Source organism: Balaenoptera ricei, chromosome 19 (genome assembly GCF_028023285.1).
Source record: "Balaenoptera ricei isolate mBalRic1 chromosome 19, mBalRic1.hap2, whole genome shotgun sequence".
NCBI classification, from domain to species: Eukaryota; Metazoa; Chordata; class Mammalia; order Artiodactyla; family Balaenopteridae; genus Balaenoptera; species Balaenoptera ricei.
The window spans coordinates 15,195,171-15,212,263 of NC_082657.1; the positions used below are offsets into that span (position 1 = coordinate 15,195,171).

General features: G+C 37.7%; 1 protein-coding gene and 1 pseudogene across 1 annotated transcript in view; one reads left to right on the forward strand and one right to left on the reverse strand.

Annotated features, from left to right (window-relative positions):
• Positions 1–6,883: 6,883 nt before the first annotated feature.
• Positions 6,884–7,194, reverse strand: LOC132354367 (small ubiquitin-related modifier 2-like; annotated as a pseudogene).
• Positions 7,195–10,529: 3,335 nt separating this feature from the next.
• Positions 10,530–17,093, forward strand: part of ZNF569 (zinc finger protein 569) — a 62,006-nt gene continuing 55,442 nt past the window's right edge. The window contains exons 1-2 of the mRNA XM_059906208.1: positions 10,530–10,886; positions 12,131–12,293. Of these exons, the coding sequence (XP_059762191.1) occupies positions 12,289–12,293 (5 nt within the window). The 5' untranslated portion in view covers positions 10,530–10,886; positions 12,131–12,288. The remainder of the gene's footprint in view (positions 10,887–12,130; positions 12,294–17,093) is intronic.

A 17,093-nucleotide genomic window follows, 5' to 3' on the forward strand; every position in this document is an offset into this window, starting at 1 on the left:
TGTGTTTGTGATTTAGTGATGGTGGATGTGACTGTGTCCCCTTTTCCTAAAATGGCTCCTATGTCGGGTATCTTCAAAGTTCCCTACGTTCAGATACAAATGTCTCATCTCCAAGAGGGCTTCCCTGATTACACTTCTCCCCTGACACTCCACGGCTCCTTAACCTGACTCTATACCCCCTTAGAACAACAGTGATTATATGTTAAGTTTTTATTTGTTTAAGTTTCTGTCACCTGACTGATTTTGTGAGTTAGTGCACCACCCTTTGGTTCTGTCATTGTGTGTGTGTTTCTGTGAGAGTAACTATGCAAAACTCTGTGTGTTGGAGTGAGCATGGTGCATTTCTGTGACCATGTGTGTTATTGTGTTATTGTGTGTGACATTTGTGATGTTAACTGTCAGAATGTGCTATGATAGAAAGTGACTGACTGGTAGAGAGTGGAGTAGGACTGTGGTATGATAGTGTGTATGGCAGACCGTAAGGATTATACTAATGGATGTAGGTTTGTGTGAAGAATTCTGCCGTGTGGTATCCGATTAGAAAGCACCTACTGTGTGCCAGATGCTATTTGAGGTGCTGGGATAGACACAGAGAAAATAAGCTTTAAAAAATGGTGGGGCTTCCCTGGTGGCACAGTGGTTGGGAGTCTGCCTGCCAAGGCAGGGGACACGGGTTCGAGACCTGGTCTGGGAAGATCCCACATGCCGCGGAGCGACTGGGCCCGTGAGCCACAACTGCTGAGCCTACGCGTCTGGAGCCTGTGCTTCGCAACAGGAGAGGCCGCGACAGTGAGAGGCCCGCGCACCGCGATGAAGAGTGGCCCCCGCTCGCCACAACTAGGGAAGGCCCTCGCACAGAAACGAAGACCCAACACAGCCAAAAATAAATAAATAAATTAATTAATTAAAAAAAAATTGTTAAAAAAAATGGTGAATAGGGCTCATAAAATATTAGTGAGTGGAAGGGGAAATTCAAGAGACCTATTATATGTGTATTTGGATAACAAATAGATATCTGGATCTACACAAATGAGTGAAGAGCACCAGAGATGGTAATTACAGGGTTAACACATAATACTATTTTCTTATTATATAATTATTGCCAAAATACAAATTACTGTTTAAGCAAGAATGAAAACAATGTAGTTAAGGGTATCTATATTATTAATATATATGTTAACAAATATAGAAGCAAATTGTATGACGACAATAGTACAAATGCCAGGAGAAGAGAAGTGCGTGGAAATAACTAATGTAAAGGTTCCAATATTCTATGGGAAGTAATATAATATCACTTGAATGGACACTGTGTTAAGTGAAAGATGTACACGCTAAGCCCTAAAGCAACCACTTAACTAACAAAACAAAGAGTTATTGCTATTATCCAACAAGGGAGATAAAATGGAATCATAAAAATTACTCAGTTAATCCAAAAGAAGTCAGAAAGAGGAGAAGGGAACAAATTACAGATGGGAAACAAATTGAAAGATAGAAGGTTTATATCAATAATCAGATTAAATATAAATGATCTGAACATCCCAATTAAGAGGGACTGAGTATCGGATCGGATAAAAAAGCACAACTCAACTATATGCTGCCTATGAGAAATTCACTTTAAATATAACTATACCAATAGGTTAAAAGTACAAGGATGGAAAAAGATATACCATGCTAATGCTGTGTAAAGAAAGCTGGAATGACCTTGGATTTGGCAGTGGGTTCTTAGATATGACACCTAGAGCACAAGCAGCTGAAGAAAAAATAGATAAATTGGACTTCATCAAAATTAAAAACTTTCGTGCATCAAATGACATCATCAAGAAGGTGAAAAGACATCCCACAGAATGGTGAAAATACTTGTAAATCATATATCCGATAAGGGTTTAATACCCAGAATATATAAAGAACTCCTAAAGCTCAACAACAAAAGGACAACCCAATTCAAAAAGTGAGCAAAGACTTGAATATATATTTCTGCAAAGAAGATATATAAATGGCTAATAAACACATAAAAAGACTAAACATCATTAGTAATTAGGGAAATGCAAATAAAGCTATGAGATACCACTTTATACCTACTAGGATGGGTATTTTCAAAATAACTGAAAATAACACATGTTAGTGAGGATGTGCAGAACTTGTAACCCTTGTACAGTTATGGTGAAAATATAAAATGGTATAGCTTGGCAATTCCTCAAAAAGTTTAGCATAGAATTACCATGTGACCCAGCAATTATGCTCCTAGGTATATATCCAAAGGAACTGAAAGCAGGGACTTGAACAGATACTTGTATTCCAGTGTTTATTGAAGTATTATTCAAAATAGCCAAAAGGTGGAAAAAACATGAATGGATAAACAAAGTGTACTATACACATACAATGGAATATTATTCAGCCATAAAAAGGAATAAAGTTCTGACACATACAACATGAATGAAGCTTGAAAAATTTATGCAAAGTGAAATAACTCATATGCAAAAGGACAAATATTGTATAATTCTGCTTATATGAAATATTTGGATTAGGCAAATTCATAGAGAAAGAAAATAGATTAGAGGTTACTGCGGGGAGGGAGGAATTGGGAATTGTTGCTTAGTGGTTACAAAGTTTCTGTTTGGGTTGATGAAAAGTTTTGGAAATAGATAGTGGTGATGATTGCACAACATTTTGAATGTACTTAATGCCACTGAATTGTACACTTAAAAATTGTTAAAATGGCAAATTTTATGTTATGTATTTTACAATAATACAAAAATGTAATAATGTAGTATACCAAAAATCATTGAATTAAATACACTTTAAATGGGTGAATTATATGGTATGTAAATTACATCTCAATAAAACTGTTAAAAAAAAGAAAGCTAGAGTGGATATAAATATCTACAAAGTAGGTTTCAGAGCAAAAAATATTACAGAGATAAAGAAGATCATTTCATAATAATAAAGTGGTCAGTTCATCAATAGAAAATAACAATTGTAAATGTTCATGCACCTAATAATAGCATCAAAATACATGAAACAAAAACTGATAAAACTGGAAGGAGAAAGAGATAAATCCACTATTACAAGTCAGAGATTCCAGTAATACTCTCAGTAATCGCTAGAACAAGTAGACAGAAAATCAGTTAAAACATAGAAGATTTGAAAAACACTGTCATTTGAACTAATTGATATTTGCAGAGCACTACAACCAACAACAGCAAAAAATACTAATTTTTTTCAAGGCACATGGAACATTTCCAAAAATAAAACATATTCTGGGCCACAAAACAAGCCTCTTTCCACAATGGAATTAAATTAGAAATCAGTAACTGAAAGATATCTGGATAATTATTGAATATTTTATTTGGAAATGTACACATGTCTAAATAACACATGGATTAAAAAAGAAATCAAAAAGGAAGTTAGAAAATATGTTGAACTGAAAGAAAATGAAAACATATTACATAGCAATTATGAGATGCCACTGAAACTGTGTTCAAGGGGAAATTTCTAGAAACTAGATGTCTATATTAACAAAAAACAAAGGTCTCAAATCAATGACTTCATCTTCCACTTTAAGAAACCAGAAAAAGAAGAGCAAATTAAACACAATGTAAGCAAAACAAAGGAAATAATAAATAGAGCAGAAATCAATGAAATAGAAAGCAGAAAAATAAAGAAAAATCAATGGAACCAAAAGTTAGTTATTTGAGATTAATAAAAATGATAAAACTGTAGCAAGACTGGTCAGGAAAGAAATGGAGATATATCAGGAATGAGAGAAGTGACATCACTACAGATTCTACAAACGTTAAAAGGATGACAAAGTACAGCATAGAAACTTTAATCCAATATATTAAACAACTTAGGTGAAATAGAAAGATTTCTTGACAGACACAAACTATCAAACCTTACTAAAGAATAAATAATTAACCTGAATAGCCCTATATTTATAAAATAAATTGAATTTGGAATTAAAAACCTTCCTACAGGGACTTCCCTGGTGGTCCGGTGGTAAAGAAGCTGCCTTACAATGCAGGGGATGTGGGTTCGATCCCTGGTCAGGGAACTAAGATCCCACATGCCGCAGGGCAACTAAGCCCATGTACCACAACTACCGAGCTTGCGCGCCTCAACTGGAGCCCACAGGCCGCAAACTACAGAGCCCACGCACCCTGGAACCTGCACGCCACAACTAAAGAGAAAACCCCCACACCACAACTAGAGAGAAGCCCGTGCATCACAACGAAGAGCCCGCGTGCTGCAACTGAGACCCAGCCCAGCCATAAATAAATAAAATAAACAAATAAACAATAAATAAATCTTAAAAAATAAACCAAAAAAACCCTTCCTACAAAAAAAGCCAAGTCCAGATGGCTTCACTGGTAAATTCTATGAAACATTTCTATTTAATTTTAATTTTTATTAAACATTTAAAATTCCCTTAAGCATTTAAAGAATAAATAATAACAATTTTATACAAACTCTTCCAGAATATTGAATAGAAGGAAATTCTTCCCAATTCATTCTATGAGTTAACTAGACAAAATTACCCCACCTGCCCCGCCCCCCACAAAACCTACAGATTAATATCCCTCATGAACCTATTTGCAAAAAGTTCTTAATAAAAGTTTAGCAAATTGAATCCAATAATATAAAAAAGTGATAATGCAACAATGGCCAAGTGGTGTTTATCCTAAGAATATAATATTGGTTTAAGATTTGAAGTCCAGTGTAATTCAACATATTAACAAACTAAAAGAGAAAGAAAATACGTATTGCCATCTCAGATGCAGAAAGAGCATTTGACAAAATTCAACATCCATTCTTGATAAATACACTTACCAGAAAAAGAAAAAATCTTCAACTCAGTGAAGGCCATCTATGAAAAATCTCCAGCTACCATTTCACTTAATAGTACAAAACTGAATACTTGGGGCTTCCCTGGTGGCGCAGTGGTTGAGAGTCTGCCTGCCAATGCAGGGAACACGGGTTCGAGCCCTGGTCTGGGAAGATCCCACATGCTGCAGAGCAGCTGGGCCCGTGAGCCACAATTACTGAGCCTGCGCATCTGGAGCCTGTGATCCGCAATAAGAGAGGCCGCGATAGTGAGAGGCCCGCAAATCGCGATGAGGAGTCTCCCCCGCTTGCCGCAACTAGAGAAAGCCTGCACAGAAACGAAGACCCAACACAGCCATAAATAAATAAATAAATAAATAAATAAATAAATAAATAAATAAATAAATAAAATTAAGAAAAAACAAAAACCAAAAAACCAAAAAAACCAATACTTTCCCTCTAAGTAAGATCTTGGCAAAGATATTCACTGTCTCCACTTCTGTTCAATCTTGTATAGAAGGTTTTAGCCAGAGAAACCAGGAAAGAAAAAGAAATAAACAGCATACAGATTTGATAGTGTGATGAAGAGCCTAATTTCATTTTTTGATGTTTGCCTGCTCATAGCTTTTTAAAAAATTTATTTATTTATTTATTTATGGCTGTGTTGGGTCTTCGTTTCTGTGCGAGGGCTTTCTCTAGTTGCGGCAAGTGGGGGCCACTCTTCATCGCGGTGCGCGGGCCTCTCACTATCGCGGCCTCTCCCGTTGTGGAGCACAGGCTCCAGACGCGCAGGCTCAGTAGTTGTGGCTCACGGGCCCAGTTGCTCCGCAGCATGTGGGATCCCCCCAGACCAGGGCCCGAAACCGTGTCCCCTGCATTGGCAGGCAGATTCCCAACCACTGCGCCACCAGGGAAGCCCTCTTTCTTTTTTTAAAATTAATTTTTAATTGGAGTATAGTTGAGTTACGATGTTGTATTAGTTTCTGCTGTACAGCAAGGTGAATCAGTTATACATATATCCACTCTTTTTTAGACTCTTTCCCCATATAGGTCATTACAGAGTATTGAGTAGAGTTCCTTATGCTATACAGTAGCTCCTCATTAGTTATCTATTTTATATATAGTAGTGCGCACATGCCAATCCCAATCCCCCAATTTATCCTACCTCCCCCTTCCCCCTTGGTGATCATAAGTTTGTTTTCTACATCTGTGACTCTATTTCTGTTTTGGAAATAAGTTTATTTGTACTATTTTAGGATTTAGTTCTTTTAGAGTAATTTATCCCTACTTAAAGAGACTACCTTACTTGTGACATCTACATAGAAAAAAGTCATAAAATTGTCCTTGGTTTAACAATGATAAATGAAAAACATTAAAATTCTCCAGCTGAACAAGGTATGCAAGGATTTTTTATATTCCTTTTTTTTGTTAAACAGCGAGAGCAAAATAACTTCCTGGCATATAAAGATAAGAGGTGACCAAGCATACCACTAATGGAAAGGGGACATTTTCACAGAACTAGTGTTTTCCCCCATCCCATTTTCATTTGATGTCAATCAAAACATACCATTGGCCATAAGTTAGTTTTTAAGAAAGCAATATGGGGGCTTCCCTGGTGGCGCAGTGGTTGAGAGTCTGCCTGCCAATGCAGGGGACACGGGTTCGAGCCCTGGTCTGAGAGGATCCCACATGCTGCGGAGCAACTAAACCCGTGAGCCACAGCTACTGAGCCTGCGCGTCTGGAGCCCGTGCTCCGCAACTGGAAGAGGCCGTGACAGTGAGAGGCCCGCGCACCGCGATGAAAAGTGGCCCCCGCTCTCCGCAACTGGAGAAAAGCCCTCGCACAGAAGCGAAGACCCAACGCAGCCAAAAATAAATTTAAAAATAAATAAATAAAAAATAAAGCAATATGCTTCTGCATACACCAGTTACTTTACGTACAATAAAGGAATGGGGAAGAGGAAAATGAAAGACTAGAGAAAACTGTACTGTAGTAGTTAGGATGTGGTGGAACCAAATTGCATTTTTCTAATCGAGAATGTCCTTTTGGTCTGTAGAACAGAGTTCTGGAGTAAAGTAGCAGGTTCCTTTTTTAGTAGACACCTCCTGTCTGTTGCTGGAACACATCAATTGTATCTTCATCCTCCATTTCCAACTGTGTAGGTGAGTCTGTTTCATTGATTGGCTGCCCGTCAAATCGGAATCTGATCTGCCTCATTGACAAACCGTGTCATTCACAATAGACTTTCATTAGTTTACTAAGTGGTGTATGCCTCTTAATCTTAAAGTGCACCACAGAACCATCCTGCCCTGCCACCTTCAAATTAATATGATCATTGTTCTCAGTCCTTCCTTGGTCTTTTTGTCAGCCATGGTGATCTCCGGAGTCTCCTCAGCTGCTGTTTCGCCAGGTCCACACCAAACACGCACACAAGCAGCACCAGGAGCAGCAGAAGAAGCTGCTTACAGCTTTGAGCTTCACTCCTTATTTCTCTTGTGCCCCCAACCTGGGCAAGCTCAGGAGCTCTCTTTTTTGACACTAGCGGGAGATTTAAACCACACAAGCCTCTGCCATAAACGCTCCACGCCAATTTCCTTTCCTTGCTTTTGCAAACAATTTGCAGACTTTCTTGGGACACCTGCCTTGCTTTTCCTAGAAAGCTTCATTGTGTGAGTAATAAAACTTTTCATACCCTCTTGGTGTGTGTGTGGCGTCATCAGTCTCAACATCCCAACCATATTTTGGGTGGGTGGGTGGGTCCATACTATACCTGCCGATTGCAATAGGAATAGATATCACTGTCTTTTTTCACAGATGACACGATCATCTATGTAGAAAATCCAGTGGAACCTCCAAACTCTAGTAGAAATACTAAGTGACTTAAGCAAGGTATCAGTCTACAAGATACAAAAATCAATTGTATTTCTTATATATCAGCAATGAACAACTGGAAATTGAATTTTTAAAAATACCATTTACAATGCATCAAAACCGCTGTAATACCTAGGGGTAAATCTGACAAAATATTTCATTATCTGTACATTAAAAAATATAAAATATTGCTTAGAGGAATTAAAGAAGATATATATTGTGCTCATATTGTGTCTTATGGTTATGAGAGTCACCATTTTAAGGATGTCAATTCTCCCCAATTGATCTATATATTCAATACAATCTCAGTGAAAATTCCAGATAGATTAAAAAAATAAATAAATGGACAAATTCCTTCTAAAACTCTCCTTGGTGTTTGAAATGAAAATTTGTTTTCATACACACGAAAAAATTGTATATGAATGTATATAGCAGCTTTAGTTATAACAGCCAAAAGTTGGAAACAACCCATATGTCCTTCAATGAATGAATGGCTAAACAAACTGTGGCATATCCACATGGACTTCTACTCAGCATTAAAAAGGAATGAATTACTTACATATGTAAAAACACGTATGAATCTCCAGGAAATTATGCTGAGTGAAAAAGTCAATAGTCCAATTACATACTTTATAATTCCATTTACATAACATTCTTGAAGGGGTAAAATTATAGAAATGGAGAACAGATTAGGGTTGCCAGGTCTTAAGGAGGGGGTTAAGAGAAGGAGGGAAGTGGGTATGGCTGTAAAAGGACAACATGAAGTATTCTTGTGATGATGGAAATATCTTGAAAGTATCAATGTCAAGGTTGTGATACAGTGTATAGTATTGCAAGATGTTACCACTGGGGGAAACTGGATAATGGGTATATGGGATTTCCCTGAATTATTTCTTACAACTGCATGAGAATCAAGAATTACTTCAAAATAAAAAGTTAAAATTTTTTAAAAAGCTAGGCCGAAAAGAAAACAAATTCTAAGGTAGTAGACCAAAACCCAACTACATTAAATGTAAATTCACTAAATATGTCAAAGAGTAAGATTGTCATTATTTATTTTTAAAATAATATTGTTTAATGAGACATACTTTAAAAATAAAACAGAACGGTTGAAAGCAAAAGGGTAGAAAAAGATAATGCACTAGCCAAAAGAAGGATGGTGAAGCTACAGTAATATCAAAACTGACTAAGACAAAAAGCGATATTATAAAGGGTAGATTCCATAATTTCCTATTGGATCAATCCAACAGGAAGCTATTACAACTCTAAATATGTATCATCCAACAAGAGAGCTTTAAAATATATAAAGCAAAGCTTAACAGAAATAAAAGGAGAAATAGACAAATCTACAAGTATAAAAAATGAAATCAGGAAGCTGAATGGACATAGAACCAACTCTGTTCTCTTCTCATCTTTTAACAAAATAATTAGCAAAAAATAATTCTTACAGTTGACAGAAAAAATATACTGTTGGTAAAGACACATGAGACAAATAAGCAAAACTTATTTAGAGGACATGTTCTCTCTATGCAGTGTTTGGGAGCCTCTTTTCCCTTCCCAGAAAGAAATTCACACTTTTCGGAAACAGTGCCTATTATCATCTAGTGAAAGGAAGGCTGTGAAAGGAAGACTATCTTATTCTGCTTCCTAGAGATAATATAGTTCTTTAGGCTTTGTGTAGCTTCACTGTAAGCTTATGAGCCAGAAGCCTCTTTGACACCTTCAACGACTACAAGTTCCTGATATTTAGCATGCTGTAGTCTACTGTATTCTGTTCTCTTTGCCAACATACTATTGCACAAAAGCATACAGTAGTGTTTTCTTGGATATTTTCTCCATTTTGGTCTCTACTGCAAAATTATTGCAGTGGGTCTTCAACTTTCATTGTCAATTGTTTTTAAATTCTTAAATCAGAGCGGAACTCATATGAAATGTTGAAAAAAGAAATCAGGTCTTTAGGGCAAGAGTGACATATAGTCCGGGTTGCTGGATTCTTAGGTTTTTGCACTTGGTTACTTGTCTACTTTTCAACTTACACTTTTCACTCCTGATGTCGAGGCTACTTTGAATTATTGACATGACCTTTCATTTGATGGCTCAGTGTCTTTGCCTTCTTCAACAACATCTTTCTACATTACCTGTATCACTTCTGTCCATATAACACACACGGAATGTGGAGTAACACAGTGTAAATAAATAAAAAAAAAAGCGTGGGTGTTTCCAGTAATACACAATCACGAATCTCTATAGTTTTTTTCCATTTAATATTTTGGTGACTCGTGTATTGACTTGACCATGTAAATTTCAATATTGTAACAGGTGCCCGTCAGAAAAGCAGAAACACAAAGAACGGACACAGCACATTGTCTCTGAAAAACTGCAGAGTCAGAATCAAGAGGTCACTAGAACAGACGACGCGACCATGGTCACACGAATGGTCGCAAACTCGCACGACCCTAAAGTCACTGGACCTCAGAGTCTCTCGAGCCCATAGACTCCCTACCACAAATTCCACCGCTGAAATCTCCCACACCCGATCACGCAACGGTACTCCTCCCTTTTCTGACTGCCTCCAGGAGCTTGAGGCTCAGGCTGGCCCATCTCGTCTCTTCACGGTGCCCAGACCTTGCCCCACTTTCACCCCACTGAAGTCCAGTCCCAGGTGGAGCCGGGACCAGACGGAACGAAACCGACTCAGCGGTGCTTCCTTCACGGACCAGGTACCGTAACCCCTAGAACCCGAAGATCCAGACAACTGTAAGAAGGAGGCGACTTTTCGCAGAAAATAGATTTGGGCCGAGAAGGCCTCTGGGAAATGTAGTCCGGGGCAGGAAAACTGCGGACCTTTTCAGATTCTTCTCAGCACCAAGTGGCACTCCCAGGCTCCGAGGGCCGGACTCACTGGAGGCAGCTGCCGCAAAACTCTCAGCTGAGGCCCCTTGGCAGATCTGAGAGCCCCTCAACGCAGCGGTTGGTTATTCACGCTACTCGTCAACTGGAGGGCCAGTCCCGCCCCGGCGAGCCGCGAGGGGCTCTGGGAAGAGTTATCCTGCGTCTAACGGACCGAGGCTTGCGTTGCCTTCGGCCACAGCCGGCACTGACCTTAATGGATTACCTAACTCGAGCTGCACCGGCTGTGCCACTTGGGCGGCGCTGAGGTGCGGAATTGGGGCCTGTGCCTGCGGGCTCGGCGGTGAGTGCTCGGGAAGCCGCGAGCTCAGAGTCCGGGACTCTTTGTGCTGGGTGGAGTAGGGGCCTGCGGACCACCCGGTGCCTGTGTTGTTGGAGGAGGACGCCGGGCAGGGCTTTGCCCGTGCGGGTGGTTCCCTGCGGCCGTGGGAGTGACGTGTGAAGGACTGTGAGCGTGTGGCTTGATAGGACTTTATTTGCCAGACATTTGTCTGTGACTGATGTGGCCGTGGAGTCGTGTGTGCAGGCGGAGTTTGTGGATGTGCTTTTTTCCTTTTCTGTTTCACTATGAACGTGCCTGCAAACCACGATAAAAGGCAGAGTTCGGTTGTGTGTGTAGATTTGTGAGACTGTTTGTACCAGTGCTTCATTTCTTTGGAGATGGTAATCGTAAATATGTTTTTCTATGAGATATCAATAGCCCCAACACGTTGTTTCAGTATTTATTTAAAATTTTATTTCTGTGTATTGGCCACGTTGTTTTGTGTGCTTAGTAACAATGCGCCTTGCCCCTCACTCCCTCCCCCAAATCACAAAATAAAGAAAAGCTCCAAGAAAGCAAAAAGCATTCATACTTCTACCAGCCACTATCAAAATTTATTTCCCATCTTTTCACCCCTCCCTCTGTGAATACATACATAAGCATTCGTATATTATAAAATTGGAATCACGCTATACATACAGTTCTGTAATCTACGTATGCCATTTAACAATGTGCAGTTAATATTTTTCCATTTAAACAATTACACATCTATGTCATCATTTAAAAGTTTCTTTATGGTATACATTTTAATGCATTTACTCCTGTTGATGGGTAATTTGGTTCTTTTCAACTTCTTGCCATTATAAAGAATGGGTTTATCAGCAACTATTTGGCATGTTATGATGCACTTTCCTAATTTTTTTTTGGTGGGGGGCAGGCTCTTAGAAGTGGAACTGATAGGTTGAGATATATGTGCTTATTAAAGACTCCCTAATTCTATCCAGTTATTCTCTTGTAAGGTTCCAATAATCTACAGTATTATTGGCATAGTATAAGATTGCCTATATTCATACACCCTTGATAACAGTGGTTATCGTTAGTATTAGTAATCTTTGTTAACGTCAGAGATGTAAAATAATTTCTTTAATTTGCAGTTATTTGATTACTACTGAAGTCAACCATTTAAAAATCTTTTTTTGTGTGAATTATGTGTTTTCCAAGGTGTTTTTCTAAAGCAGTGTTCTATTTTCAAATTTCTTTTCCAGGTTCTTCAGGTGCTGAGGGTTCATTCATTCATCCACTCACCATTTATTGACTGCTGCGTGTGACAGGAATAATTATAGATACTTGGGATATAGCATTGAACAAAGGAGACAAACTCTCTGCTATCATGGTACTTACATTGTTGTGGGCCAGATAATAAATGAGGTAAGTTAAATATAACATACATTAAATAGTGAAACATTCTAAGAGAAGAAGTAAAGCAGGAGGATATATAGAATCAGGGATGAGACTTGGAGTTTTAGATGGGGTAGTTAAGAATGCATCCTGAAAATGTAATAATAAAGATATGAAGGAAATAAAGGTGCTAGTTATGCACATAATTAAGGGAAGAGGGAACAACAGTTAGAAAAGCCCTGAGGTGGGAATATGCCTGTTACAAAGAGGCTGGTGTGGCTGAAATAGAGCAAATGAGAGGGAGAGTAGTGAGAAATGAGAGAAGAAAGGTAATTGGAGGGAAGGAGGGCAGATCAGATTGGGCCTTATGGGCCATGTTAAGGATGTTGGCTTTTTACTGTGAATGAGATGGGAAGCTATTGGAGAGTTTTGAACATGCAAGTGATATTATCTCCTTACGATTTAAGAGGATTGCCTTGGTTACTCTGATGAGAGAATTATGAGAAGAAGAATAGGGGAAGAGGGCAGGGACAAGGGCAGAAGCAGAGAGACCAATTAGGAAACTATTGCATTAATCTAGGGAAAAGATGTTGGTGACCTGGACCAGAGTAGTAAAACTGGTGAGAAGTAGTCGTGTACTGGATATAATTTAAAGGTAAAGCTGACATAATTTGCTGATAGAACTGATGTGGAGTGTAAGTGTGACAAGATGACACAATATTTTTTAATCTGAGCAACTTGAAGAATGGAGTTATCATTAACTGAGAAGGGAAAGAAGGTAGGAAGAACCTGGGGCATAGAGAGATAGTGAGATTTCAGTTTGGAATATTGTATCTGAAGTATGAGATGCCCATTGGACATTCAGGTGGAAATATTACGTTGGCAGTGGGATATACAAGTCTGAAGTTCAAAAGAAAGATCTGAGACCTAGGTTGGAGACATACATTTGGGGATTATCAGCATACTGGTGATATTTAAAGAGATCACTTAGAGGGTAGGGTAGATGGAAAATGATAGAGGTAAAGGACTTATCTCTGCCTCACTTCAACATGAGAAAGTCTGGAAAATGAGGAGGAACCAGCAAAAAAGACTGAAAGGGACTAGCTAGAATGGTTGGGAGAAAACCCCAGTTATGGTGCTTATTGCTACTGACATGGTCATTGTTTCTAGGCTTTTTGTTTTGGTGGGCAGAGCTAGGAAATATATTCTTGTAGTTTTTTTTAGTAGCTTGATTCACATACCATACATTTTACCCTTTAAAGTGTACAACGGAATGTTTTTGAAAAAAATCCACAGGGTTGTGCACCCATCACCATCGTGTAATTTTACATCATTTTTGTCCTCCCTGAAAGAATTATCGTACCCATTAGCAGTCAATCTCATATTCTCCTCCTTCCTCCCAGTCTAATGAACCACTAATCTGATTTATGCCTCGATGAATTTGTCTATTCAGACATTTCATATAAATGAAATTGTACAATATGTGGTCTTTTGTGACTGGCTTCTTTCATGTGATATGTTTTCAATGTTTATTAATGTTGTAGCTGGAAATATACTCTTAACAGAGTAGACCCCATGAGTTCGTACTGCTATTTGCAATCAAAAAAATTTAGAATTATAGAGTTTCTACTTTGGTTTCATTTTTGTGTCTTTTATTTATTAATCCATCCATCTGTAGATGTGTATATGTATATATAAATAAGATAGTTCAGAGCAATATTATTAGTACTTAAAATATTCCTACTGCAAATAATTTAATGTTTCTTTATAGATCTATTTGCTTTGGGGTTGTCTCTCTAGGGACGTAAAACCCAATTATTGTGCTTTAAAGTAACTAGAACTAATTTCTCTGTGTGTGGTTAAGCCACAAATGTAACATATGAGTAGGTTCATTTGTTTCATTCTGCTTTTGATTTTTCGGTGTAGCTTATGGGTTTTTTGGTTGTTGTTGTTTTAATTTAATTTAATTTAATTAATTATTTTAGCTTTTGTTTTAACATTTGTTTTAATTTTGTTTTATAATCATGTAAGACATTTACATGGTTGGAAAGTCAAATATACAAAACAAAGTATTTTAAAGTATATACAAAACAAACACACAAAACAAAGAGAAGTCTTGTATTGTTTGCAAACAGGGAGCATGATGCCTCCAGCTTTGTTATTCCTTCTCAAGATTGCTGTGGCAATTTGGGGTCATTTGTGGGTCCATACAAATTTTAGGATTGTTTGTTCTATTTCTGTGAAAAATTCCATTGGAATTTTGATAGAAATTGCATTGAATCTATACATTGCTTTGGGTAGTATGAACATTTTAGCAATATCAATTCTTCCAATCCATGAACACGGAATTTCTTTCCATTTATTTGTGTCTTTTTCAATTTCTTTCATCAGTGTCCTATAGTTTTCATTGTGTAGTCTTTCACCTGCTTGGTTGAGCTTATTCCTAGGTATTTTATTCTTTTTGATGCAATTGTGAATGGAATTGTTTTCTTAATTTTTCTTTCTGATAGTTCATTATTAGTGCATAGAAATGCAGCAATTTCTGTATATTAATTTTGTATCCTGCAACATTACTGAATTCATTTATAAGTTCTAACAGTTATTTGGCAGTCTTTAGGGTTTTCTATGTATAATATCATGTCATCTGCAAATAATGAAAGTTTCACTTCTTCCTTTCCATTTGGATGCCTTTTATTTCTTTTTCTTGCCTAATTGCTCTGGCTAGGACTTCCAGTACTATGTTGAACAAAAATAGCGAGAATGGGCATCCTGTCTTGTTCCTGGTCTTAGAGGAAAAGCTCTTAGCTTCACACCATTAACTATGGTGTTAGCTCTGAGATTGTCATATATATCATTTATTATGTGAGGTACGTTTCCTCTATACCCACTTTGTTGAGAGTTTTTGTCAAAAATGGATGTTGAATCTTGTCAAATACTTTTCCTTCATCTATTGAGATGATCATATGGATTTTTATCATTCATTTTGCTAATGTGGTGTATCACATTTGTTGATTTGTGGTTATTGAACCATCCTTGCATCCCTAGAATATATCCCACTTTATTGAGGTGTTTGATTCTTTTTTTAAAAAATTTTTAAAAATAAATTCGTTTTATTTTTGGCTGCGTTGGGTCTTCGTGGTTGCACATGGGCTTTCTCTAGTTGTGGCGAGTGGAAGCTACTCTTCATTGTGGTGTGCAGGCTTCTCATTGCAGTGGCTTCTCCTGTTGCGGAGTGCGGGCTCTAGGCACGCGGGCTTCAGTAGTTGTGGCTTGTGGGCTCTAGAGCGCAGGCTCAGTAGTTGTGGTGCATGGGTTTAGTTGCTCCGCGGCATGTGGGATCTTCCTGGACCAGGGATTGAACCCGTGTCCCCTGCACTGGCAGGCGGATTCTTAACCACTGCACCACCAGGGAAGCCCTGAGGTGTTTGATTCTTAATGTATGTTGAGTTCATGTTTGCTAATATTTTGTTGAGGATTTTTCATCTGTGTTCATCAGGAATATTGGCCTGTGATTGTCTTTTCTTGTGGTATACTTGTCTGGTTTTGGTATCAGGGTAATGCTGGACTTGTGAAATGAGTTTGGAAGTGTTTTCTCCTCTTCTAATTTTTGGGAGAGTTTTAGAAGGATTGGTATTAATTTTTCTTTGCATGTTCGGTAGAATTCACCAGTACAGCCATCTGGTTCTGGATTTTTGTTTGCTGGGAGGTTTTAAATTACTGATTCAACCTCCTTATTAGTAATTGGTCTGTTCAGATTTTTTGTTTCTTCATAATTCAGTCTTGGATGGTTGTATGTTTCTAGGAATTTATCCATTTCTTCTAGGTTGTCCAATTTTTTGGCATATAATTGTTTGTAATAGTCACTTATCTTTTGTATTGTATTTCTGTGGTATCAGTTGTAACATCTCCTCTTTTGTTTCTGATTTTGTTTGAGTCCTCTCTCTTTTTACTTGGTGAGTCTAGCTAAAGGTTTGTCCATTTTGTTTATCTTGTCACAGAATCAGTTCTTGGTTTCATTGATCTTTTCTCTTGTCTTTTTAGTCTCTATTTCATTTTTTTCTGCCCTAATTCTTGTTATTTCCTTCCTTCAACTAAGTTTGGGCTTCTTTTATTCTTCTTTTCTAGTTCCTCGAGGTTTAAAGTTAGATTGTTTATTTGACATTTTTCTTGGTTTTTGAAATAGGCATTTGTTGCTATGACTTCCTTCTTAGAACTGTTTTTGTTGCATTCCTTAAGTTCTGGTGTATTGTACTTCCATTTTTATTTGTCTCAAGACATTTTTGATTTTGCTTTTGATTTCTTTGTTCCCATTGGTTATTCAGTAGCATATTGTTTAGTCTCTACATATTTCTGAATTTTCCAGTTTTCTTCTGGTAATTGACTTCGTTTCATACCATGTGGTTGGGAAAGATGCTGGATATTATTTCAGTCTTCTTAAATTTGTTAAGACTTGTTTTGTGGCCTGTCATATCCTAGAGAATGTCCCATGTGCACCTGAGAAGAAGGTGTATTCAGGTGCTTTTGGATGGAATTTCTGTATATATGTGTTAAGTCTGTCTGGTCTAATGTGTTGTTTAAGGCCAATGTTTCCTTATTGATTTTCTGTCAGAACGATTTATCCATTGTCTTATTGTATTGCTGCCTATTTCTCCCTTTAGATCTGTTAATATTTGCTTCATATATTTAGGTGCTCTTATATGTGCTCTTAGGTGTGCATATATATTTACAAATGTTTATCCTCTTGTTGGATTGACCCCTTTATCATTATGTAATGCCCTTCTTTGTCTCTTATGGCAGTCTTTGTTTTAAAGTCTGTTTTGTCTGATATAA